At 45.9% G+C, this 27,040-nt stretch overlaps 1 protein-coding gene across 8 annotated transcripts in view; it reads right to left on the bottom strand.

Moving 5' to 3' along the window:
• LTBP3 (latent transforming growth factor beta binding protein 3) overlaps positions 1 to 27,040 on the bottom strand; it is a 1,979,464-nt gene that overhangs the window by 1,028,234 nt on the left and 924,190 nt on the right. For all 8 annotated transcript variants that reach the window (XM_073605046.1, XM_073605047.1, XM_073605043.1 and 5 more), the window contains exons 10-12: positions 25,237 to 25,306; positions 15,855 to 15,950; positions 15,635 to 15,760 (exon numbers count right to left, since the gene is read on the bottom strand). In XM_073605046.1, coding sequence (XP_073461147.1) covers positions 15,635 to 15,760; positions 15,855 to 15,950; positions 25,237 to 25,306 — 292 coding nt within the window. The remainder of the gene's footprint in view (positions 1 to 15,634; positions 15,761 to 15,854; positions 15,951 to 25,236; positions 25,307 to 27,040) is intronic.

Genomic DNA, 27,040 nt, shown 5'->3' with positions numbered 1-27,040 from the left:
TCAACCGACTGGGTTCTTAAACCAAAGATCGAAAAGGATAGAGAAGCAGGTTCTATGCAATAGTGTGACATAAAGGTATTAATGGAGGCCCATGAGGCTGCCTTGTAGATGACATCAGGATCCACATGCCGGGCTGCTGCCCACAAAGCCGCCATACCCCTGGTAGAGTGTGCTGTCACTGCCTCTGGAGGAGCCAGGCCCTTAGCCCTATAAGCCTGCTAGATAGACTGGACGATCCAGGTCGCAATCCTTCTGGACGAAGCCTGTTTCCCCTTGTTGTTGTCGGAGTGTAGAGCAAAGAGGAAGTCGGAGTGTCTAAAGGGGGATATAACTCGTAGGTATTCCTTCAGCATTTCACCTACATCCAGATGATGAACTTCAGAGGAACCTGGGGTCCTGTATGTAGGTAGGACAATTTCTTGGCCCTCATGGAACACTGAAAAGACTTTGGATTTGAGCCAAGCATAGGGATGAGGACCACCTGGTCCGGGAAGAAAGTCAGGAATGGTTCTTCATGACCCAAGGACCCAATCTCAGAAATCCTTTTAGCCGAAGTGATGGCTACTAGAAAGGCGGCTCTTGCAGAAAAGTCCTTAAAAGAAAGATCCCACGGTGCTTAGTCCAGACAGTGAGTCGAGGACCAGGGGAAGATCCAATCTGGGGAATCTTGGTCTTCTTTGGGGCCTGAGTCTTGTTGCCCCACAGAAAAACTGCAGAGTTAGAGGGTGAACAGCCCACGATGTACCAGAGAAGGCCGACAAGGCAGAGACTTGGACCCTGAGAGCGCTGATGGACAGAGACAGATCTAGACCAGATTGAGGAAAGCTGAGAATATCCTGGGATTCCCGGGTCCCTGAATGATCTGCCCGTAGAGGATGAGAATTTGACAAACTTGGCCCAAATTCTCTCATAGAATTTATTCGTGCTTGCCCTTCTCGAGCCCATGAGGGTGGAAATGACTCCTGAAGAACACCCGAGAGACTCCAGCCTTTCCCTCTGAAGAACTAGACCATCAGTCTCAGTAATGCCGGACAAGGGTGCAGGACTGCCCCTCTGAGAAAGAAGGTCCGGCCTGAGAGGAAGAGGTAGCGGGTCCCAGAAGCTGAGCTGGATCAGGAGGGGAAACTATGGCCTGTTTGGCCAGTAAGGTGCTATCATCACCACCTCTACTGCCTCCACTTAAAGCCTCCGTAACGATCTGAGGATGATCGGGAATGGGGGAAAAGACACCCTGTTGGAGCTTCCACTGATCTGTCAGGGCATCTATTCTGAAGGCCTGGCTGCAACGGCCCCGAGTGTAATACTTCTTGATTTTGAAGTTTGCAGGGGGATGCAAATAAATCTACTTTGGGATTGACTCCCAAGGACAGGATCCATTCGAACGTCTGAGCATGCAGTGACCACTTATTGTTGTCCAGCCGAGTGCACGTCAGGAAGTTCGCTTGGACATTCTAGACTCCAGGGACGAAGACTGCTGAAATATTGGCCAGATTTTTCTGAGCCCAGGACATGATGGGCTCGAATTCTTGGGGCAGAGTAGAGCTCCGAGTGCCCCCCTGTCTCTTCACATATGAGACCGATGTGGTGTTGTCCATCTTCAGTAAAACTGACTTCCCCTTCAGGAGATGAGTGAAAGATTGGAGGGCAGATCAGGCTGCCCGTAACTCCAAGACATTCGAGCCCGGGTTGTGAAGACGGGCACCCCACTTGCCGTGAGCAAGTTCTGACCCGCAAAGGGCTCCCCCAACCAGCACCACTGGCATCGGTCAAGACCCATGAGACGGCGGCGATGGAGTGGCAGGTGAGCAGATTTTTGCGCTGGAGGCACCAGAAGAGGCTGTTCCTCATCACTGAAGTTATGTGAATGGACTGATTGTCGTCCCCCGAATTCCATTGTTGAGGAAACCCTATCTGAAAAGGGCATAATCTCCCCAGAGACCACTTGACCATGGGGATTGTAGAGATCATTGTGCCAATAATCTTTTAAGCATTGTGAGGCGTTTAGGTGTGAAGAGCTTGGAGCTCGTAAAATTCTTCCTTGAATGACTGGAATATTTTTCACAGGGAGAGAGATGGAACTTTCTACCGTGTGGAACTAAGTACAGTAAATCAGGCACTGGACTGGTTCCAGATTGCTGTTTCCCAGATGTGCTGGAAGAGAAGCAGATGCGCCCCCACCCGACCCGCCTGGGCAGGCCCAAACTCAAAATGGCTTAGCCGGCTTTCGTCCACTGGAAGCTCTTAGCGGACTTCTGGAAGGATGCCTGTCTTCTGCTCCAATTCCTTCTGATATCTCGGCTGGGCCTGTAAGAGCGTGCTTCCCTTGAACGCTCAGTACTATGTCTTCTGTGCTGAGGCCTTTTCTGATTGAACAGATGCCTAACCTGATGCAGGAAGCCCGACCTCCCACTTGTGGCTCAGGCTATGGTGTTATCCAGCTTGTCACCAAACAGCGAGGACTCTTCAAGGGGATCCTACACCAGGCCTGCTTGGATGCTGGGTCAGCGAGCCAGGGGCACAACCACAAGGCCTAACAGAGGACAACATAGTCCGGGCCGACAGGCGGAGAAGGTCGATTGAAGCCTCCCCCAGGAAGGCTACCGCCAGCTTCAGCTCCTGGATTACTGAGCCCCTGGCCAGTTCTTCTGAGACTCCTCTGATCATGGAGTCTACATTCTCCATCCAGACCTCCATGGCCTTGGACATGGTCGCAAGGGCCAAGGCGGGTTTGCAAGCTATCCCGGCTGACCCGTAAATCCTTTTAAGATCTTGATCTATTCTTCTCTCAAGCCCATCTTTGAAGGATACCGCATCCTCCAGAGGAAGAGTGACATGTTTAGCTAGTCACATCAATGCTGCGTCTACGATGGCAGCGTTTTCCAGATATTTCACTTCCTCAGCCTTGAAGGGGTATAACCTGGAGGTCCTACTTGACATAGAGGTCTTCTTATCTACCTTGCTCCATTCCTCATCAATAATATCCTTTAATTCAGAAAGGAGTGGAAAATTGGAATGTTCTTTCTCCAGATGCTTAAAGAATTTCTTCCGTTTAGCCGGGGGAGTAGAAGAGTCTTCCTACTTAAGGGCCTCTTTGACCGCTTTAATTGGAGAAACCAGGGTGAAGTTGAAGCCTCCGACAAACTCATCTCCCTCCATATCACTGTGCGAGGAATCAGGGGAGGAATCATAAGTCTGGAATGGGCTCCTGGGCCTCGTCAGCTAGGGAGCCAGAAAATGTGGTGGACTGGCCCTGCGTGTAAAATGTACCCCACTCTTTGTGGGATTGTTGCACTATCTGTTTGACCAGCATCTCCATTTGCTGGCTTTCAGCATCTTTTTCCCGACCGCCTTGGCATAACAAGGGTCACATAAGGACTTGACTTCCGGGACCCGGGTCCCACAAACCCAGCAGGATCTGTGATCAAAACGGCTGTCGTGGCAGTGGGTGTGGTGTTTGGAGGAGGAATGGTAACATCTCCTCTGTTGGGAGGAGGAATGGGAACATCTCTGATGTTGGGTCCTAGACAGAGAGTCACGTCTGGACCTTGATGAAGATGGTGGGCGTTGCAGCCTGGCAAGGTCCCTGTCATCTTGGACAGTAAGCTGAGGGTCTGACCTGGAAGGGCTAAAAAAGGGAGAAGGGAGAATGTGACATTTAGGGAATCAGTCCATCTGCACATGGACCTGGCCCTCCCCTTCTCATGCCCCACATACCTAGAGTGTGAGGGCTGGCCGCACGGAGGCAGTAGTCTGTCAATGGCACCCTGGCGGATGAATAGGAGGCGATCCTGCAGCTTTGTAGGAACACTCACACGTCCTGGAACAAAGGAGTACAAATAGCAGTGCAGCTTCCCCTTTAAGAGGCATCTTAGCCCCCTTCCCTCTTTTACCATAGCCCAAGGCTGAATCTGACCATGATCTGGGAATCTGGGGCCTGAGGAGCTGACGCAAGCTGCCTGTAGTAATCCTAATGCCCTTTACACACAATAGGATTTTCCGATGGAAAATGTGATAGGACCTTGTTGTCGGAAATTCTGACCGTGTGTAGGCTCCATCACACATTTTCCATAGGAATTTCTGTCACACAAAATTTGAGATCTGGTTTTAAAATTTTCCGACAACAAAATCCGTTGTTGGAAATTCCGATCGTGTGTACACAATTCCGACACACAAAGTGCCACGCATGCTCGGAATCAAGCAGAAGAGCAGCACTGGCTATTGAACGTCATTTTTCTCGGCTCATTGTACGCGTTGTATGTCACCGCGTTCTTGACGTTCGGAATTTCCGACCAACTTTGTGTGACCGTGTGTATGCAAGACAAGTTTGAGCCAACATCCATCGGAAAAAATTCAATGGATTTTGTTGTCGGAAAATCCTATTGTGTGTACAGGGCATTAGAATGACAGGGCTCTCAGGGATTCAAACATCCCCGCCGGAATGATGTCACCACCATACCTGGACTGCGCGTGTGCAGTGGCGACCTGCCGTAGAGCGCCTGCACGGCCGCCGGGTCCCCTGCCGCACTGCGCATGCGCGAAACCAAGCCTCGGCTTCGTCCGAGGATTGCACATGCGCAGTAGCGAGCTGGAGCTGCGGCCCAGAAGAGGGAGCCGCACTTGCGTTCCAGGCGCCATAGAAGCAAAAAGAAAAAGAACACAGCAAGGCACATGAGGGAAAAACAAACAGAGAGCTTTTATATACAAAAACTGCTGCCATGGAGAATCTTCAGAGCTTCCAGCCGTTCCACCGAGCCTGGGCATACGAAAGCTGTCCCCACCACAGGACACGGGCCTGAAGCCACACACCAACTATCTCGAAACTGCCCGGCATCAACTTCCACGATCAATTTTGGACATCGGTAAACGGAAGTGCATTGACTTGTAGGTTCAATGAGGAGGACAAAAAAGGAACGCAGTCTCTAGTGGTGAGCTCAAATTTATGGGAGTAGGGAGGGTCCTATAGCACTGGAGAGGAGTGCTGGAGTGTTAACCCACACTTAGTCTGCCATGGAGTCTGTCAGGAAAAGAATGTTTACTGATATAGATGTTTTTCAAAAAAAGCAATTAAAAAAAGAAGTGACTTATATAAGAGAATTTGCTGGAGTGCTGTTTTGCTTGGTTAACACCTGGTTTAAACTTTTGTTAAAAGAGAACTATGGCCCAACCTTTTTTGGCCTTAGTTTTCTTTTTGTTCACAAGATGACATATAGTATGTTCTCCTGTGACAAAAAAAACACAGGACAACAACATGTGCATATGGCGAGCTATTGCCCACTATATCCTGACAGCGCAGAGCCGCGCTGCAGCCGGGACGGATCCTGACAATACTGTCGAGATCCACCCTGCTGCCTGATTGACAGCTGGCTCTGCCTCACTTGAGCCAGAGCCAGCTGTGCCCGTCCCTCCGCAGATTTCCTCCTCCATCTGTTCTTCCAGTCAGCGCTAGAGAATCGGAATGGGGGATCCCTGTGGGGGTGGCAAAACTACGCATGGGAAGTAAAACATCATGTACAATATCCATCAAATCTGCACAAACTGCGAAAAAAATAAATCTAGTTGTATGCAAGATTTAATAACGAGGTGTAAAGTCAGTGTGGTTTAACAACATATACCACTCAATATCTCCAAAACCAAAGTGGCAAAAACATTTATTTTTGCGACACAAACCAGCACGAATGCGGCACAAACGAATGGCATGTTTGTTTTTAAAATTCAGCAATATGTGGTGCAAAGTGGGCGGGGTTTCAGCAACTATAACGCACAATATCTCCGCAACCAAAGTGGCACAAACGTGTATTTTTGTGGCACAAACCAGCACAAATGCGGCACAAGCGAAAGGCGCGTTTGTTTTTAAAATTCAGCAATGTGGGGTGCAAAGTGGGTGGGGTTTCGGCAAATATAACGCACAATATTTCCGCAACCAAAGCGGCACAAATGTTTATTTTTTTCGGCACAAACGAATGGAGCATTTGTTTTTAAAATTCAGCCATGTGGGGTGCAAAGTCGGCGGGGTTTCAGCAAATATAACGCACAATATCTCCAAAACCAAAGTGGGACAAACGTTTATTTTTGTGGCACAAACCAGTACAAATGTGGCACAAATGAGCTGCGCTGCAGCCGGGACGGATCCCGACAATACTGTCGAGATCCACCCTGCCACCTGATTGACAGCTGGCTCTGGCTCACTTGAGCCAGAGCCAGCTGTGCCCACCCCTCCCCAGATTCCCTCCTCCATCTGTTCTTCCAGTCAGCGCTAGAGAATCGGAAGGGGGGGATCCCTGTGGGGATGGCAAAACTACACGTTGAAGTAAAACATCATGTACAATATCCACCAAATCTGCACAAACTGTGAAAAAATAAATCTAGTTGTATGCAAGATTTAATAACGAGGTGTAAAGTCAGTGTGGTTTAACAACATATACCACTCAATATCTCCGAAATCAAATTGGCAAAAACGTTTATTTTTGCAACACAAACCAGCACAAACGTGGCACAAACGAATGGCGTGTTTGTTTTTAAAATTCAGCAATATGTGGTGCAAAGTGGGTGGGGTTTTAGCAAATATAACGCACAATATCTCTGCAACCAAAGTGGCACAAACGTTTATTTTTTCGGCACAAACCAGCACAAATGCGGCACAAACGAATGGCGCATTTGTTTTTAAAATTCAGCCATGTGGGGTGCAAAGTGGGCGGGGTTTCAGCAAATATAACGCACAATATCTCCAAAACCAAAGTGGCACAAACGTTTATTTTTCTGGCACAAACCAGCACAAACGCGGCACAAACGAATGGCGCATTTGTTTTTAAAATTCAGCAACATGGGTTGCAAAGTGGGCAGGGTTTCAGCAAATATAATGTACAATTACTCCGCAACCAAAGCGGCACAAACGTTTATTTTTGCAGCACAAACGCAGCACAAACGAATGGCGCGTTTTGGTTTTAAAATTTAGCAATATGGGGTGCAAAGTGGGCGGGGTTTTAGCAACTATAACGCACAATACCTCTGCAACCAAAGGGGCACAAACATTTATTTTTGCTGCACAAACCAGCACAAATGCGGCACAAATGAATGGCGCGTTTGTTTTTAAAATTCAGCAACGTGGGGTGCAAAGTGAACAGGGTTTCAGCAACTATAATCCACAACATCTCCGCAACCAAAGCGGTACAAACGTGTATCTTTGCGGCACAAACCAGCACAAATGCGGCACAAACAAATTATGCATTTGTTTTTAAAATTCAGCAATATGGGGTGCCAAGTGGGTGGGGTTTCAGCAACTACAACGCACAATATCTCCGCAACCAAAGCGGCACAAATGTTTATTTTTGTGGCACAAATGCTGCACAAACGAATGGCACATTTGATTTTAAAATTCAGCAATATGGGGTGCAAAGTGGGTGGGGTTTCAGCAACTATAACGCACAATATCTCCGCAACCAAAGCGGCACAAACATTTATTTTTGTGGCACAAACCAGCACAAACGCTGCACAAATGAATGGCGCATTTGATTTTAAAATTCAGCAATATGGGGTGCAAAGTGGGCGGGGTTTCAGCAACTATAACGCACAATATCTCTGCAACCAAAGCGGCACAAACTTTTATTTTTGCGGCACAAACCGGCACAAACGAATGGCGCGTTTGTTTTTAAAATTCAGCAACATGGGGTGCAAAGTGGGCGGGCTTTCAGCAACTACAACACACAATATCTCTGCAACCAAAGTGGCACAAACGTTTATTTTTGCGGCACAAACCAGCATAAACGCGGCACAAACGAATGTTGAATATTACTCCAAATTCATAATTCGGCCCTTATAGGTGTTATATTTGTAGAGGTGCCCCAGTGGGGTCGCTGCGTGTTTCAACATCCACATATCACCCTGCTTGGTCAGACATCCATTTTAGGAACACTTCTCCAGTCAATGTCTCTTGCTTGTTTTTGTTGTTTTTATTAGGGAAGAAGATAATTGTGCTAACTGATCCTTGGTGGACTACTGCTCCCAGCACGCCCGATGCAAATCCTGCCAACCCTCTTGGCTGCACCGACTTAACTTCAACAACACCACAGTCTCTCCCTCTGGCTCCACATCCAATCCTGGCATGTCTCTACCAGAGTTTCCCACTGTGCTTCTCACTCACCGACCCCGGCATGGATCCCTCCTGAATGACTTTCCTGGCCATGTTCCCCACTGTCTTTCTCCTGCTCCTATTCCAGGACACCTCTCAGTGACCATGTAAAAAGAGGCTCCCCCCAGCTCCCGAGCTCCATACCCGAGGTACACCCTTCCCAAAAAGGGGGTCCCTCAAGGGCCACCACAGCCTAACAAACCATACACCCCTTGTCACTACAGCACTCTGCCCAGCCTCTTTTCCAGAACCTTCTCACTGGAAACAGAGGAGGCACCTAAGAGTGGAAGCACATGTCAGTCACCTGCTGCTACACTAAACCACTCCCCTACGCCCAGATCAAAAACAAACAGGCCTAGCTCACAGCTAAGCCTGCTTAAATTTCCCTGCACTGGCAGGAAAAACACAAACACTACTCTAGCACCTACCTACCTAAGGTAGAGTGTGATACATATTATATTCATGGCAAGCTTGCAAAATATATTTGGTTTTATGATTAATCATAATAAAAATACAGTATGAGTGAATGACCTTGAATGACTTTGATCAAGATGTTTGGTCAAGTAGACCTTCAGCTGAGTCAGTAATATGCTAGAAGTTTCTAGTGTATGTAGCTAGTGTGTTTCTGGTGTATGTAGTTAGAGAATGATATATAAGGTATAATGATATATAAGTAGGGTGACCACATTTCCAAACTGCCATTCAGGGACACCCTCCCTCCCCCGCACCCGCGTCCCCCCAAAAAATCAACCGGGCAGCGCTGCTATACCACCAGCAAAATGCCCCTACGGCGGCATTTTGCGGGCGGATTTATCCCTTTTTGGCCGCTAGTGGGGGGTTAGAACCACGCCGCTAGCAACCGAATAGCGCCGCTAAAATGATGGTAAAGCGGCGCTAAAAAACCTCTGACGCCCGGGGCGGCACAGTGTGAAAGGGATCTAATACCAAGGTGGTCACCCTATTTGGAATAGATAGCCAGACTTTCCGCCACACAGAAATACATATGTGAAAAGAAAAAAAAAAAAGGAAATTTTATTGTTACGAACATACAGTATCAGATTCTAGAAGGAACATTAAAAGCAATACATGATTCATTGCAAGCATGCATGTTCTCATAGAATAGTATTAGCGAGTGAGTAGTGTAAAAAAACCTGGAAGTTTGGCTGGCAGCTCGGGTCGCAGCCCTCGTGGGCGGGCGGAGGCTCAGGAGGTGAGAAGCTGGGCTGCTGGCCTGGCAATGAGCTGCAGGCAGAGGGAGTAGTCGGCCCCGGGACTGGCACTGGGCACAGGCTGCCGTGGTGGATCCTGTCTTACTAGCAGTGCCAGTGGTATGGACAGGGGGGCAATGGGATGGACAGGGGGACAGTGGGATGGACAGGGGGACAGTGGAATGGACAGGGGGACAGTGGAATGGACAGGGGGACAGTGGGATGGACAGGGGGATGGACAGGGGGACAGTGGGATGGACAGGGGGACTGTGGGATGGACAGAGGGACAGTGGGATGGACAGGGGGGACAGTGGGATGGATAGGAGGACAGTGGGTTGGACACGGGTACAGTGGGATGGACAGAGGGACAGTGGGATGGACAGGGGGACAGTGGGATGGACAGGGGGACAGTGGGATGGACAGGGGGATGGACAGGGGGACAGTGGGATGGACAGGCGGACAGTGGGATGGACAGAGGGACAGTGGGATGGACAGGGGGGACAGTGGGATGGACAGGGGGGACAGTGGGATGGACAGGGGGGACAGTGGGATGGACAGGGGGGACAGTGGGATGGACAGGGGGACTGTGGGATGGACAGGGGGACTGTGGGATGGACAGAGGGAAAGTGGGATGGACAGAGGGAAAGTGGGATGGACAGGGGACAGTGGGATGGACAGGGGAACAGGATGACAGTGGGATGGATAGGGGGACAGTGGAATGGACAGGGGGACAGTGGGATGGACAGGGGGACAGTGGGGTGGACAGAGGGACAGTGGGATGGACAGGGGGACAGTAATGGACTGTACATACCTCTCTCCTGCCCTGCTGTCCCGTTCTATAAGCTGTGGGTTGCACTTGCTCCCTGTACACTGGCTGCTCCTTCTGCTGGGCTCCTGCAAGAGCGCTGCATTGACAGGGGCGAGGGGGTCAGGGCGGCCGCTGCTTTGCTCTGCATGCAGAGAGAGGAACTGAGGGAGCCGTTAATTAGGGGGCGGAGCTGAGGTGGACCGAGGATCGGCGAAAGCATGGTGGACTCGGAGGCGCGCTGCTCGGCGCAGGGCAGCACTGGGTAAGCCTCGCTCAGCCGACATCACTGGCTGCTAGATGCGAGGCAGGGCGGCCCTAGCAACCAGTTAGTTCGGCTGAGTGAGGCAATGTTTATCAGGGTGGTGGACTGGCGGTATGATTTTTATTTTTCATTCCGGGACACTGTATTGTCCCGGAATGAAGGTGCCCGGGACACAAATATGCATTAAGGGACAATCCGGGACACGAGGCACCCTATATATAAGGTATCTGGTATCTTGTTATAGAATGTCATGGGAAGACAAAAATAAACAAGTATCTATGTAGTTAGAGGAATAATACATATTTGTTTAACCGCTTCAGCCTCAGGAGAATTTACCCCTTCCTGACCAGAGCACTTTTTGCGATTCTGCACTGCGACATTTTAACTGACAATTGCGCGGTCGTGCGACATTGTACCCAAAGAAAATTCAAGTCCTTTTTTCCCACAAGTAGAGCTTTCTTTTGGCGGTATTTGACCGCCTCGGCGGTTTTATTTTTTGCGCTATAAACAAAACAGAGCGACAATTGTGAAAAAAAACGCAATATATTTGACTTTTTGCTATAATAAGTATACCCCAAAAATATATGAAAGAACAATTTTTTACCTCAGTTTAGGCCAATATGTATTCTTCTACATATTTTTGGTAAAAAAAATAACGCAATAAGCTTATATTGATTGGTTTGCGCAAAATGTATAGCATCTACAAAATAGGGGATAGTTTTATGGCATTTTTATTTTTTATTTTTTTATTATTAATGCCGGCGATCTGCGATTTTTATCAGAACTGTGACATTATGGAAGACAGATCGGACACTTTTGACACTATTTTGGGACCATTGTCATTTATACAGAGATCAGAGCTATAAAAATGCATTGATTACTGTGTAAATGACACTGGCAGTGAAGGGGTTAACCACTAGGGGGCGGTGTAGGGGTTAAGTGTGTCCTAGGGAGTGATTCTAACTGTGGGGGGGAGGGGCTACACCTCACATGACAGCGATCACTGCTCTCGATGACAGAGAGCAGTGATCTCTGTCTTGTCACTAGGCAGAACGGGGAAATGCTTTGTTTACAAAAGCATCTCCCTGTTCTACCTCTCCGTGACACGATCACAGAGACCGCTTCTTAAAAGGGACGTACCTGTACGCCCTTTTGCCCACCCGTGCCATTCTGCCGACGTAGATCTGCGTGCGCTGGTCGGCAAGCGGTTAAAAACTATTAAGTTGGGATTAATATAGTCCCAGTCCTAATAATAATATTTGTATATGTAGCACCCTTTACCTTTAGGTAGGTGCTAGAATAGGATTTTTCTGGGTTTAAGATATCAGTGTAGGCAAATCTAGCCAGGCCTGTGCTTTAGGCTGGGCTTGGTTGTTTTGATTTGGGACCTGGGAGTGTTTAGTATAGTAGTGGGTGTGATCACCTGTGCTCTGACTCAGAGGCGCCTCCCCTGCTTTCAGGAAGATTGTTCTGGAACAGAGGTTGGACCTGAGGTTTGAGTGACAGGCAGCTCATGTGAGGAGCTCTGACCTATTCCCATTTGGTGTTGGCAGGGGGCAGGTCTCCCATATAAGCTGAGGTCACATGCTGCTAGCGAGGAGTTCTGAGGGAGCAGGAAAAGGAGAATGGGGGGGGGGTGCCGAGGGCAGAGGAGGGTCGGAGAAGCTGCTAGGATAGATTTCTGGATAAAGACCTTTTACTATGGAGTTAGTGTCAAGCTGCTGTGACCTGGGAACACAGGACTTGCACTTTGGAGAAGGTCAGTGTGGAAGAAAATCAAAGGAGCACTGTTGAGAGTAGAGCAGAGTCCTGTGACCGGGGAACACAGGACTTGCACTTTGGAGAAGGTCAGTGTGAAAGAAGCAAAAAGAAGTTTGTTAAGAGTAGTGCATAAACTCTCTCAGAGTAACCTTATACTACGTCACTTCCTCCAGCCATCTTGGAAGACTCAGATTGCATTAAGGAGAAGCACATGGAAAGAAGGCAGCAGCCATGAAGCACACATGTTTCCATAAGTTAAATACAGCTTTATAACTATTTATTCTATTTCATATATTTTTACCTACACTGAACTGAACTGTTATACTTTTTATATTGTATTTATGATGCCAACTGTGTGACAATAAACTCACACTTTGTTTTTAAGTCAATCTGAATATTAATACTATTCATCCAGAAATGCCCTTGAGATACAAGAATATTAGTTATCTTCATTATTCTTGATCCGGTAACCAATATTTAGTGAGAGGGTAAGGAATTTACATAAATAGTGGAGGAGAGAAATCTCAAGGTACCTCTAGTGGAAAGCTCTCACTCCCTGGGTTTGTGTCCCAGAGAATGTGGATCAGGAGAAGGTGAGGCAGAAGAGCACTTGTGGTTTATAGCCCCTTCTGAATCCAGAGGTGACCAAGGCATCTGGAATAAGTTGGGCATAATGTGAATTCTGCCTTAGTGAAAGAGCTCACAGCATGCCTGAAAGGGAGCTGGTGATATAGGATTGTAGTGGTGTTGCCATTAGACCCTGATGTGGAGCGAGGTAACCATTAGTAATTTGAGAGAAACCTAAAGTATCTTTTGGGCATGTGGCAGTCTTGCCACTGTCTGTCCAGTGACTCTCAGTATCCCAGCAACCTTATTCTCTAACATGTATGTACTTGACTAATGGGGTATACTTAAATGTGCATACATTTGGTCCAAACAACATATATGTATAACGTGTTGTATTTGGATTTATACATATTGTAATGTGTTTCGTGTTTTTACTTAGAATTCTTTACATCTCATCCAGCCTCCTGAAGAAGCTGAACTTGTTTCCGTAAAACACATTGAGATTTCGGGTTGACTAACCCCCATTCCTACATGTTGAATACAATAATGTATTTGTGATTGCATATTGCAAACTATTACACTGTTAGATCTATTGTACAGTAGGTGCAGTTCTATGGACTGGGAGTGTGACATAACCCTTCCAGATGAGGCCAAATCATATTGCTATTTTTGGTAAATGGATTGATTTTATGGAAATGCTTTGTTCCTAACACACATACAAATAAAAATTAATTGTTTTTATATGTCAGTGTGTGGGTGCCCTAAAAGTCTGCTTGATGCAATATTCTTTTTGGTCTCTTATTTAATAGGAAAACATTATAATAATGTTACCCAGTAGGCTAAATAGTGAGACAAAACAGTTAGGGAAAAATGCTAAGAGTGCAAGTCCCCTTACACCCTTTGCCATTTGTGTACACAACACTGTGGTATGTCTTGTAAAATAAGAATGTAGTATATACAGGTATGTAAAAGGGTAAAGGGAATTCCTGTCATTAATTTCTAGAAATGGATGATAGAAAAAATGTAGCGCGTGATATGTAAACCAAAATATAAAATAATATTACTCAATTATATTTCAGTCCAAATAAAAAATAAAAATAATGGTGAATCTTTTGACCAAATATCATATAATGAACACAAAGTCAATAGGCTAATAAGCAAATGGGTGAGGGGTGTAATGTCCCGCTGCATAAGAACATGGATGTAATCCCAGAGGAAGATGGTGTTCCAACAGTTGGCAGAAAGCTATATAGATCCGTGGGGAGAAAACACATCAACCAGAAAAGGGCATCATGGAAAAGATGATAAGTATAGACTCTTACCAGATCCTATGGACTCCCTTGTCAGCGACAGGGAGTCTGGAAAGCAGTGTGCCACCCAGGGCATAAGGAAGGATATGCCGGCAGTCGAACCCTCAAAATTGGACTCTGCGTAGATTTCTACTTTGGTTTATATATCATGCGCTACATTTTTTCTATCATCCATTTATTGTTTTTGTCACACTGTATGTAGCTGCTCCCCCCCCTTCTTTTCACTAGTTAGCGCAGTGTTTTCTTGTACAACTTTTCATTAATTTCTAGAATGCAAGTGGCTGGCCTGCAAAGCAACATGCTGATGGCTGCTTGTGTTGTAGCAACCAAAGACACTTGCATCTCGCACAATGGGAAATTGTCATTTATTGGTAGTAGTAGCACTGTCTCTAAATAATGACTTTCAGCTACCCAAACGGCAAACACCAAAAGTTTGCATGAAATCTGGCTGGCCGCAAACACGAAACCCCATCCATAATGTCAGGTAGAACATGAAAGCTTATAGAAGTGTATTGACTATGTGCAAGTATGGGCCTTTCAGAGAAAACCTCCTCAAGTTGGACTATGAGAGCAAATGTGTCTGATGATTGTTGAACTGCACCACTTCAGCAAAGTAAATGTCAAGCAGTTTGAGAACTTTTTTCTTAGATTGTAGCAAAAAGTGTAAGAACTCCTCAAATGCAAAATATGTATTCCCAGCAGTCTGAGGACTATCATATTGGAGTTATGTGCTTACAATAGGTTTAGCCTGTGATTGTTTGTGCAAAACCTGCATTTCCACAAAAAACTATGCTCCTGTTATCAACCTACTCAGGGTGTAAAAGTTACACTGTGTTTGTTATTAAACCTTAAAGCGTAACTCCACTTTTGTTGAGAAAAAAACATTCCCCCTGGGTGATCTATGTACATTGCAAGGATTATAACAACCTTTATTGCAGATCCCTACCTTTTGTTATTCTGAAGAAATCCATGTGTGTTTGTCTGTGCCTCTGGAATGAATGGGTCTAATGGGAGTGGTTTCATAATCATCAGTTAGCTGTGGCAGCTGCAGGGCAGTAATGAGGAAAGCTGCTGGGCCTGCATCCATTTAGACATGTTCCATTAGATCCTATTGGAAATATCTCACCAAAAATTACATTTTTGTTGCAGGGGATGCCTGAAATCTGACTTGTATCTTAAGCAGACTTGTGGGAAAATTGGTGAGCCAATCACACAGGCAGGAAATTATGTTTCTGGGGAGTGGTCAGAACACATTCTGTGTACAGAACAACTCCATGTAGCCATATTGCTTTGCATTTATAGAAAATTATAATGGCTGCAGATTGAAAAGGTAAGGTAATTTTTAATAACATTCAATTACAATATGACTTGTATCGCAATTGTACATGCTATATTATTTATTCTTTGCTATTTTTTTCCCCCACAAAAGTGGAGTTACCCTTTAAATAGCTGAATTGCAGAAACAAAGATATCTACCATACTGGTCTCTGTATGTGTCAACTCTGTCAAGGAATTGGCAATTTCTGTTCTAAGTAGCAATCAGTGGGCATAAGTAAAGATATTCAAGTTATCAAAAAAAATTGTGTGACTTACCTATACAAACTTTCTTCTCAGGATCAGGATAGTACCCAGGGTGACAGCTGCAGTAGAATCCTGTTGGAGTAGATATGCACTCTCCATGTCCACATAGATTCCTGATCATCTTACACTCATTGGTTTCTATGCAGAGGAATACATACAATGAATTATCTATTTTTGTAATATATACATCAACCAAATGATGTAGCTTGAAATGGCAAGAAAAAAAACAAACCTGTTAACTGAGTGGGAGCGATTTCGGCAGCACTTCGGGTGTCATAATCTGCAGGTATTTTTTGAACAGCCATTGTTGTAGGCTCCAAAACAAGTGCTGTATGTAGAAAATGCAATTATTTTACTAGTAGCTGGTGATTATTTCTAACGTTTTCAAGATGATTCATACATTAATACTGTTTCCCGTGCACATTTAAAGTGATATACACAATTAAGAGCTGTATATATTGTTTCTTTATGTGCCCTGTCAATACGCACCTCAGGCCAGACCATTAATATCATTTTTCACATTCATTTTACAGACCTACAGATTGTGAAGAACAACACTCCCCCACCAACAAAAAACACCCCAAAAAACATTTTCTAAAGTGCAGGACCTCTAAAATTAAAATCCAAAGTCCATAACTCTACACTAGTAAGGGAGTGCTTGGCAATCCAGCATATAATTTTTGTATATATAGTTACTGCAGCCGACCACAAATACTCACAAGACAATGTATACTAAAAAACAAAAACAAAAGTGGAGAATACCTATTGGTAGGTGAATGAGAAAATGAAAATCAATCAGCTTACCTTGGTGGGTGGCCAAAAAAAAAAGTTGGCGTTTTCTCTGCCACTCATCAAGGTGAGTTGCGTACATTGATTTTAATTTTCTTGTTCACTTACCGATACTCTTAGATGTGCTACGCTTTTGTTTTGTTCTCTAGAATTAAAAGATAACATTGTTCATTATGTATATCACATGATAGTTGTGTACACTGCCCAAACAACCTAAGTTCTAAAAATGTTATGCAGCACCCTCCTAGATAGGTGATAGGATTAGATAGATATATTTAGTGTTGGCTCACTGTGTTTTGTGGAGCTGTGTTTTGATAGGTACATTTAGCTTGTCACACTCTATTTAGTGAGGCTGCAATTGCTGTGTTGGGTCAATTTAGCTGCTCACCGTATTCATTGCAGCTGCATTTGACTAGTTAGGTCTGCTCAGTGTCCTCAGCTGCTGCTAGAATGTTTACCCCCTCTGCTGTCCAGAAAAGCTGTGAGAACTTTCTGGATCATAGGTGTGGAGCTATGCAGAAAGTAGCATGGATATTTATACAGCCCTGGCCAATGCCAGGGACCAACGAGCAGGGCCCCTGATGGCATGCTGGGTAACTGTATATATTTTCTGGGCACACAGGGCTGGCTCTGGGTCTTTCCCTGGAGAGGATCTTGCTGCCCTCCAAGGCAATGCTGCCTCTTGCTTGCTGTCTGCGAGGCCTCAGGTGAGCGACCTGAGGGCCTGGGGATTGGGAACACAGAGAGCTGACTGGGGGGGCTGCCTGCTGAAGATCTGGCCTGGTATCACTGGAGATAGGCATCGCTTGGAAGTTGAAAGGAGGCAACCAGTTGTGTTTGGGCCTTGTGTGAGTACAGATGGTTCTCAGAGATCTTAAAGACTTTTGGGCTGCTGTCACCCCTCTGGTTTAGAGAGAGAGTCAGCTGTATGTCTGTGTAAAGGGGGCACCAGCTGGTGTCCTGAAGAGCTTAGTCTACCCAATCCTCTATATAGGAACTCTGCTCTTGTGGCTCTAAAGAAAGGAGCTTGCGTTTAAATACTACATGTTTGTTGCAAGCTCTACTACAGCTTTTCCAGAAAGAATACATAGTCCTCAAGTTGTACATTCTTCTTGTTTTTGGATTGTCCCACTCAATTCCCTCAACCCTATGCAAGATCTCCAAAAAGAAAAACAACAAATACAACATCCCTAGATTGGTCATTTAAGAAATATGTGACAGAGCTTGTGTGCTTTGGCTGTGGGACAAAACATCTAGGGAAAACCTGGGCAATATTCCAGCATCTCCTACGGAAGTAGTGCTACACCTACTTAATATCAATGCTGAAATTTACTCATTTACAACATTGTATGTATACATTTATTATTGTGCATTTTTGCGAAACAGTGAAAATCACAGTTAAATAGGCAACTTTTGCATGTTTAGCATTACAGTAAAATGATGACCCCTGTAGTGTAAAAGCGCTCTTGTACATGTGTTTGAGAAAAGTGTGTATAAATGTGTGTTATGACTATGTAGGTGCTCAGGACTCAGCACTTCTGGTTTAATCCACATCAGTACAGAGATACGGTTACATTGTAATGTAAAGCTGGAAATGCTGATTCCATTTTTCTAAACAGGCCTAGATGCAAGTTGCTGGAGTTGCACAGTTTGGCACCGACATCCCTTACAATATAGTGGATAAAGAACTTTTAAGATGCCCTTACATACAGTATATACAAACATACACTGTAATTAAAACTTCACATGCTTTTATTTTTATTCTAAAAGTTGATTATCTGATCCTTAAAATGCATAATATTTTGGCCACAAATAGCCTGTACATTATAATAAAGCAGTACATTTTACCATAAATAAAACAATTATTTTACAGTCATTCTCCCCCCCCCCCCTTCAGCATATTACTCATTTATTTATCTCTTATGTAAAGCGTATTTTCCAAGATCTTGCATGCTGGTAGAGTATGGCCCAATGGCAGATATGTACTTGCGTCACTCCAGACCGGGTAAGGATCCCCATTAAATTTAGCCAATCCCCCAGAAGGAGGTTTTATTAGGGGGACCTCACCATTTCTAACATGACAACTTGTCATTCGAGATCATATAAGGCTTCATGTACGCATAGCCACCTTTATCCGCAGGAAAAAGCAAAAGGCCAGGTTAAAAAGTTCCTTTCCTGAACGCGATTCTTCCGCATTCACGAGAGGGAGGTTGAACCTGCCCTACCCTGTACCTGGACACATAGGCTTTTATGGAGTTGAGTTTAGGAGCTTTGGCAACAAGAACGTTTAAGAGCTGTAGTGTACATGAAGCTTAAAGGGGTTGTAAACCCTTGTGTTATTTCACCTTAATGCATTCTATGCATTAAGGTGAAAAAACACCTGTCAGTCACTGGCCCCCCAGCCCCCCCATTTTACTTACCTGAGCCCCTTCATCTCCTCGGCTCCTGTGCTGTCCCTCTCTCCACGGGGTCCTGGCTCTTGATTGGATAGATTGATAGCAGCACAGCCATTGGCTTCCGCTGCTGTCAATCAAATCCAATGACGCGGGCGCCAGGGCCGAGTTCGGCATTCGTGTCTGTGGATGCAAATGCTGGAATTGGGAGCGCGCTCACAAGGTAACCCCCTTGGGAGAGCGCTTCTCCTAGGGGGTTATCTGATGTGGGGAGGAGCCACGAGAGCAGCCAGGGGACCTCAGAAGAGGATGTTCGGTGCCACTCTGTGCAAAATGAGCTGTACAGTGGAGGTAAGTATGATATGTTTGTTGGTATAGGAATATGTATAACCGCCCTTGATATCCTCTACCACCACTGCGCCAAAAAATAGAAATTAAAAATTCAAACTGTGTGTAATGAAAAGCTGCCACTACTGTGAAAAATATAATATAAAATACCAAAAATCAAACCTATAACAGTGAATGAAAAATAGGAAGAAATAAGTGGTGCTAATGAATGCGATGAATAACTGTGAATCAAAAAATGCTGAAGCAATGATTCTATAATAATGAATAATAAATATCACTCAGTGACAAGTGAAAAAAATGTCTATATAATGATATAATCCATAAATTAATATAAGATGAAAAAACAGATGAGAAAGAGATTTCAGTCTTCTTAAACTCTAATGCCCCGCACACACGGTCGGATTTTCCGATGGAAAATGTGTGATAGGACCTTGTTGTCGGAAATTACGACCGTGTGTAGGCTCCATCACACATTTTCCATCGGATTTTCCGACACACAAAGTTTGAGAGCAGGATATATAATTTTCCGACAACAAAATCCGTTGTCGGAAATTCCAATCGTGTGTACACAAATCCGACAGACAAAGTGCCACGCATGCTCAGAATAAATAAAGAGATGAAAGCTATTGGCCACTGCCCCGTTTATAGTCCCGACGTACGTGTTTTACGTCACCGCGTTTAGAACGATCGGATTTTCCAACAACTTTGTGTGACCGTGTGTATGCAAGACAAGTTTGAGCCAACATCCGATGGAAAAAATCCTAGGATTTTGTTGTCGGAATGTCCGAACAAAGTCCGACCGTGTGTACGGGGCATAAATCTTCCACCACATATTCTGAGTGGATGCAATAATTATAATCATTTTTTACATTATATCTCCTGGTCAGGTAGATTTGTATTTGTCATTTACCGGCGCTTTGCAGTCATGGGAACATGCTGTGTATGCATGCGCGGCATCGGGAATCACATGACTAGCAGAGGGAGAATACATAAGGGATGATTGAATGGCCGTGTAGCCAATCCCATGAGGAAGTCTTAGTGACGAAACATGTTGGGGGCATGGCTACACAGCAATCTACTCTACTGACGTGAGACGCCGCTTGCTGAGCAACTATACATTTGAGGCTTTATTTTTTCGTTTGAAATGTGAGTGTAAACATTGAAGTGCTTTTAGTGTGATTTTATTAAACTGGTTGAAACGTTATCACGCTATGTGGAGCACTTTGTTTATTTATTTTTCACATATAGAGCTTTTTTGACTTGAGTCACAGATCACTATGGATGGTCGTTTATAACCCAGGTGTGGTTCAACTACTATTTTTGCCAAACACGAGAGTGGGAGGCAATTTAAGCTGGTGAGTGCGTTTTTCAGAGGGAGAGGTGTCACAAGCACGTTGGTGCGGTGGAAGTCTCTTTTTTCCATCTGTTTTTTCATCTTATATTCATTTATGGACTATATCATTATATAGACATTTTTTTCACTTGTCACTGGGTGATATTTATTATTCATTATTATAGAATCATTGCTTCAGCATTTTTTGATGCACGGTTATTCATCACATTCATTAGCGCCACTTATTTCTTCCTATTTTTCATTTACTGTTAGGCCTCAATCACACGAGGCGGACTCCGCTTCCACAGAGCCCACCTCAGTCCGGCGGCTCAGCGGGAGATCTCTCGGTTGATCTCCGCTGAACCGGCGGATGACAGGTCTCTCTCTGCTCATTGAGTGGGGAGGGGCTTGTCAGGTGCCGCTGCTGCCTATGGAGGGATCGGATAAAAACGGACAGCATGTCCGTTTTCGTCAGATCTCACCCGATCTGATCCGCCAGCGACGGATCTGGATGTAGGGCCATCCATCTGCTTTTAGCGGATCGGACGGGGTCGGATGTCAGCGGACATGTCTCCGCTGACATCTGTCGCTCCATAGGCTAACATGGAGCGCCTGTTCAGGTCCGCCGTCAAAACTGACAGGCGGACCTGAACAGTCCGATCGTGTGAAAGGGGCCTTATAGGTTTGATTTTTGGTATTTTATATGATATGTTTGTTATTTTTAAAAAATAAAAAACAATCCTTTACATAATGCTGACAGTATGTCCTTCCATCCAACAGAGCAGATAGAGGGATAAATACATCAGATGATCAATTTCTAGATTAAAAAAACTATAAGCAGATGAAGTTTTAATTACAGTGTAAGTTTGTATATGTAAAAAACTTTAAAAAAAAATGTTCCATTTAAGTTTTTTTTGTATCCTTAGTTTTTCTAAAGCTGGAAGTGCAACAAAGCTCATTGCAACTAGTTTAAAACCTGAATTTCTGAGTGGGCAAAAGAACCCTACCTGTGTCTGTCTACACCAAGAGTTAATGAAAGCAAGGTTGTTGTCAGTTTATTGTAGCACCCTCCTAGTTCAGAGTAGGCTACTATGTAAGTTTAGTTAGTTCCTCTGTAAAAGGTGGAGCAAGAGTTGATTACTAATGCCGCGCACACACGGTCGGACTTTCCGGCGGACTTGGTCCGGCGGACCAGAGTGTGCCGGACAATCCGCCCGTGTGTAGGCGCCAGCGGACTTTTCCGGCGGACTTTTTCCCCAAAGTCCGCCGGACCAAGATTTGAAACCTGTTTTAAATTTATCCGCCGGACTCAGTTTTGGGCGGAAAGTCCGCTCGTCTGTGTGCTGGTCCGACGGAAAGCCCGCTCGTGTGTATGCTGGTCCGACGGACCAGATACGACGTGAGGGCAGGGTATTGCATCTCGCGCTCGCTGCAATAGGAAAAACAGATTTTCCTATTGCGGTGAGCGCGGGGCATACCAGGCCCTTAGGTCTGGTATGGATTATAAAGGGGAACCCCCTACGCCGAAAAAACGGCGTGGGGTCCCCCCTAAAATCCATACCAGACCCCAATCCGAGCACGCAGCCCGGCCGGTCAGGAAAGGGGGTGGGGACGAGCGAGCGCCCCCCCCCCTCCTAAACCGTACCAGGCCGCATGCCCTCAACATGGGGGGTGCTTTGGGGGAGGGGGGCGCCCTGCGGGGCCCCCCACCCCAAAGCACCTTGTCCCCATGTTGATGAGGACAAGGGCCTCTTCCCGACAACCCTGGCCGTTGGGGTCTGCGGGCGGGGGGCTTATCGGAATCCGGGAGCCCCCTTTGATAAGAGGGCCCCCAGATCCCGCCCCCCCACCCTATGTGAATGAGTATGGGGTACATGGTACCCCTACCCATTCACCTAGGGAAAAAGTGTCAATAATAAAACACACTACACAGGTTTTTAAAATAATTTATTAAACAGCTCCGGGGGGGTCTTCCTCCGGCTTCGGGGGTTCCTCTTCTCCCGGCGTCCGGTTGGTTCTTCTCCGCTCTCTTCTCCTGGTGTTCCAGTTCTTCGGCTGGCTCCTCTGCTGTCTTCAGGTAGCTCTCTTGCCAGCAGAGGTCCGGGCTTCTGGGCTTCTTGGCTTCTTCCCTCTTCTCTTCTTCAAATGTTGACACGACGCTCTCTCCGGCTGGACTGCTCTCTGAGGGCTCCGTTGTGACTTATATAGGCGGAGACCCCGCCCCCTAATGATGTCACAGTCCCTGGGCATGCTGGGACTGTGACGTTTTAGGGGGCATGGTCACCGGGCGATGTTCCCCTTTATAATCTATACCAGACCTAAGGGCCTGGTATGCCCCGAGACGGGGCTCGCAAGGTGTCAATCTTGCCGATAAAAGCGGCAAGATTGATTTCCTTTTCTAGTCCCGTCGCACATGAGTCACGTTCAAAATGAACGGACTTGTCCGTGTGTGGGCAAGTCCGTTCATTCTGAAAGTCCGCCGTAACTCCGGCGAAAGTCCGTCGGAAAGACGGGCGGACTTAGCCCACCGGAAAAGTCCGGTCGTGTGTGGGCAAGTCCGTCCGTCAGAAAGTGTGCCGGACCAAGTCCGCCGGAAAGTCCGACCGTGTGTACGTAGCATAAGGCCCCTTTCACACTGGGGCTGTTTGCAGGCGTTATTGCGCTAAAAATACCGCCTGCAAACAGCCCCTAAACAGCCTCCACTGTTTGTTCAGTGTGAAAGCCCGAGGGCTTTCACACTGAAGCGGTGCGCTGGCAAGACGGTAAAAAAGTCCTGCGAGCCGCATCTTTGGAGCGGTGAAGGAGCGGTGTGTTCACCACTCCTAAACCGCTCCTTCCCATTGAAATCAATGGGACAGCGCGGCTATACCGCGGTAATACAGCGGCTATAGCCATGCTGTACGAGCGGGTTTAACCCTTTTTCAGCTGCCAGCGGGGGTTTAAACCGCACCGCTAGTGGCCGAATACAGCCGCAAAAACGACGGTAAAACAGCGCTAAAATTAGCACTGTTTTACCGCCGACGCCCCCACCGCCCCAGTGTGAAAGGGGCCTTAGGGTTGTTCAGTGTCTCCCAGGCTGCTGTTCTGCTACTCCCCCTGTCTTCTATAGACTTTTAGAAATATAGTTAGAGGGAGAGTAGGACAGACAGTCTGAAAATTTATAGAACTCTGGCTAATTCCTGGAGAGGAGTGCCCAGAAGGTGGACGGAGAGCCCATAAATATTATGAGGCCTGGCAGCCAAGGTGCAGAGTTCCTGGTATCAGTCATTCAGGAGGAGACCCCTGTGCAGGGGCTCTGCCCCTAGGGCAGAAAGAGACAGAGAGGAAGCCAGAAGAGTCTTTGAAGACATTGAGGTCCCAGCAGGCATGTACTGGCCATCGGGACTACAGGGAGTTTCCCGGTGGGCCGATGGCTCAGTGGGCCGATTTCAGTGACAGTGGACCGCTGCCTCCCTCCGGTCCTCGGTCCCCCCCCCCCGCAGTGCTCACCTCCTCTCCCTGGCTAGTTATGCAGCGCGCCTGAATACAGACATGATGCTCAGGAGTCAACACTGAGAAGCTCATCATACGATCTGGAAGGAGGGCGGCCTCACTTTCCTGCCTAATCTTGTCCCATTGGGGGGGGGGGCGCCAAACTGATTCTTTGCCCCAGGTGAAATAATGTCTAGCTTCCCCTACTGCCTATAAGAGAAATAATGTAGAACGGCTAATGGCTAGTGGGGGGGGGGCTTGGGTGGCAAGCCGGCATGAGAGACCTGTCAAAGTGGGCCAGTCTAGATGAAGTCCAGGGCCAAATTTTTGTCCCAGTCCAGCCCTGGGTCCCAGCTACGCTAAGCTAGGGGGCCTACCAAAGAGAGCTGTGTCAAGAGACTGAGCAGAGCCAGAAGGGAGTTGGTGGAAGGAAGCCCAACCATTCTGGGACTAAGTGAGTAACTGCTATACAGAGAAGTGACTGTGGGGTGGTCCCCCCCAAGCAAGTGTAGTGCACCCAGGAGTTGTTCAAGACAGCCAGAAGCATGCAATATTGCTACAAGTTTTGCAATAGAGCTGCATTTTTGTACAGAGCAGCCAAAATCCAAGCAGTCTTCAAGTTGTGTCATTCTACATTTCTGAGGTATCCCATGCTCCCCACCCCTATCCAAGATACTGTTCCCATACAAAACCCTAAAAGAAACCTTTAGACTAAACTTTGAGTCAAAGGATGAATGTATATATGACTGTATCTACTAGGGCTCTGAGTTAAAATCTCTCCAGATCATTTTCTATATATATTTAAATGTTTCTGGATTTGTGTGGGCTATCAGTGGATTCTCACAACATATCTAAGGCTCCATTCACACCTCAGCATACTGCAGCAACACCTGCTTTTTGTGTGTTTTTGTGGCGTGTTTTTGGAGCGGCACCATTCATTTAAATGGGCCTCCCTCCACTCCAAAAATGCGCCAAAGAAGCTAAATTTTGGCACAGAGCCAGGCATGTTTGGCGTCACAATTTTTGCTGTGATTATAACAAGTTTTGTCAATCGTGGCAAAATCGCACCGCGTTTGAGGTGCCATTAAGAAATAATGCCATTGCAAATTTATCCCATGTTTTGTTGTAATTCTGGAATCGCAGGCAGAATCACGCGATTCCAGTACGCTCAGGTGTGAATGGAGCCTAATAGAAGACCAGGTTTGTTTCAGATTACAACCTTCATTGTACCCACTTTGGCATCCCCATACCCCATATCTTAGTAAAGACAAAATATATACCTGGTTTTGGTGGAAATACAGATGGGACATCAACTGGTTCCTCTTCTGAATTAAGGTTGTAGGCTGGGAGCTGGCATGTAAACAAACTTGATTAGGTAAGTGGTCACACATTTGTCATGTTAAGAATGCTGTCAAGACTGTCTATTGGAATCACAATGAATGAATGAAGCAATAACAGATTTTTGCACTCTTTCATATTTTTATTGCAAACTATGTCAATCTTTGGGGAGATAAACTCTTACTTCTGTCAGAAAAGACAAAATGAAATACACATTTTTCATAGGATAGGGAGGGTCTGTAACCTCTGACAATGTATTTACAACGTATAGCTGTCTGTGGGTTCCTCTCCTACTAACTGCATCCCCACTTTCTTGTCTTTGTGTCACAGGAAAGCAAGTACATTAACCACTTCAGCCCTGGAAGGATTTACCCCCTTCCTGACCAGAGCATTTTTTGCGATTCGGCACTGCATCACTTTAGCTGACAATTGTGTGGTCGTGCAACGCTGTACCCAAACAAAATTGACGCCTTTTTTCCCCCACAAATAGAGCTTTCTTTTGGTGGTATTTGATCACCTCTGCAGTTTTTTATTTTTTGCGCTATAAACAAAAAAAGACCAACAATTTTGAAAAAAAAGCAATATTTTTTACTTTTTGCTATAATAAATATCCCCCAAATATATGTATAAAAAAAACATTTCTTCCACAGTTTAGGCCAATATGTACTCTTCTAAAAAATTGTGTATATTGATTGGTTTGTGCAAAAGTTATAGCGTCTGCAAAATAGGGGATAGATTTATGGCATTTTTATTATTATTATTTTTTTTTTACTAGTAATGGCTGCGATATGTGATTTTTATTGGGACTGCGACATTATGGCGGACAGATCAGACACTTTTGACACTATTTTGGGACCACTGACATTTATACAGCGATCAGAGCTACAAATTGTAACTAAATACTGTATAAATTACACTTTCAGGGAAGGGGTTACACACCAGGGGGCGATCAAGGGGTTAAGTGTGTTCCCTGGGTGTGCTCTAACTGTAGGGCGGATGGGCTTACTACAACATGACTGAGATCACTGCTCTCGATGACAGGAAGCAGTAGATCCCTGTCATGTTGCTAGGCAGAACAGGGAAATGCCTTTTTTACATAGGCATCTCCCCGTTCTGCCTCTCCTCACCGTAATAGCGGGCTGGCTGCTGGCGAACATCGAGCTCATGGGTCCCACGGGCATGCTCCGGCAATGCACGGTGGGCATGCTGCCGGTAGCGCACGCCTGCTAGGCGGCAAATTTAAAGGGATGTACAGGTACGCCCTTTTGCCTGCCCATACCATTCTGCCAACGTAAATTGGCGTGCGGCGGTTGGTAAGTGGTTAAAATATTCCCAACAAGCTCACACACAAAAATAGAAACCTGACAAGATTTTAACTTTTTTCCTCTCAATCCAAAACTAAAAAAATAACCTTGTGCCAGGCTATCATCCCAGCGTTTTCCCCCTCCTCCTATTCATTTTTATTGTGCTCCGACAGCTGGATGCATTGGACACTTCTAAAGAACACTGGCATACTTTATAGATGTAAGATAGATTTTTTTTTTATTTTTTTTAGCAGCAGTATAGCACAGACTCAGCTTGAGACTAGAGGTGAGCCGAACACCCCCTGGTTTGGTTTGCACCCAACATGGAAAAAGTTTGTACCCAAACCGCAAAACCTATTAAAGTCTATAGGAACTGAACTTAAGAGAATCAAAAGTCCACATTTTGAAGGCTTATATGCAAGTTATTGGGGTATGGGGGCCC

This window comes from Aquarana catesbeiana, linkage group LG11 (assembly GCF_042186555.1).
Source record: "Aquarana catesbeiana isolate 2022-GZ linkage group LG11, ASM4218655v1, whole genome shotgun sequence".
Lineage (NCBI taxonomy): Eukaryota > Metazoa > Chordata > Amphibia > Anura > Ranidae > Aquarana > Aquarana catesbeiana.
Note: the sequence above shows the minus strand (reverse complement) of the source record. Positions and strands in the feature narration are given on the sequence as shown.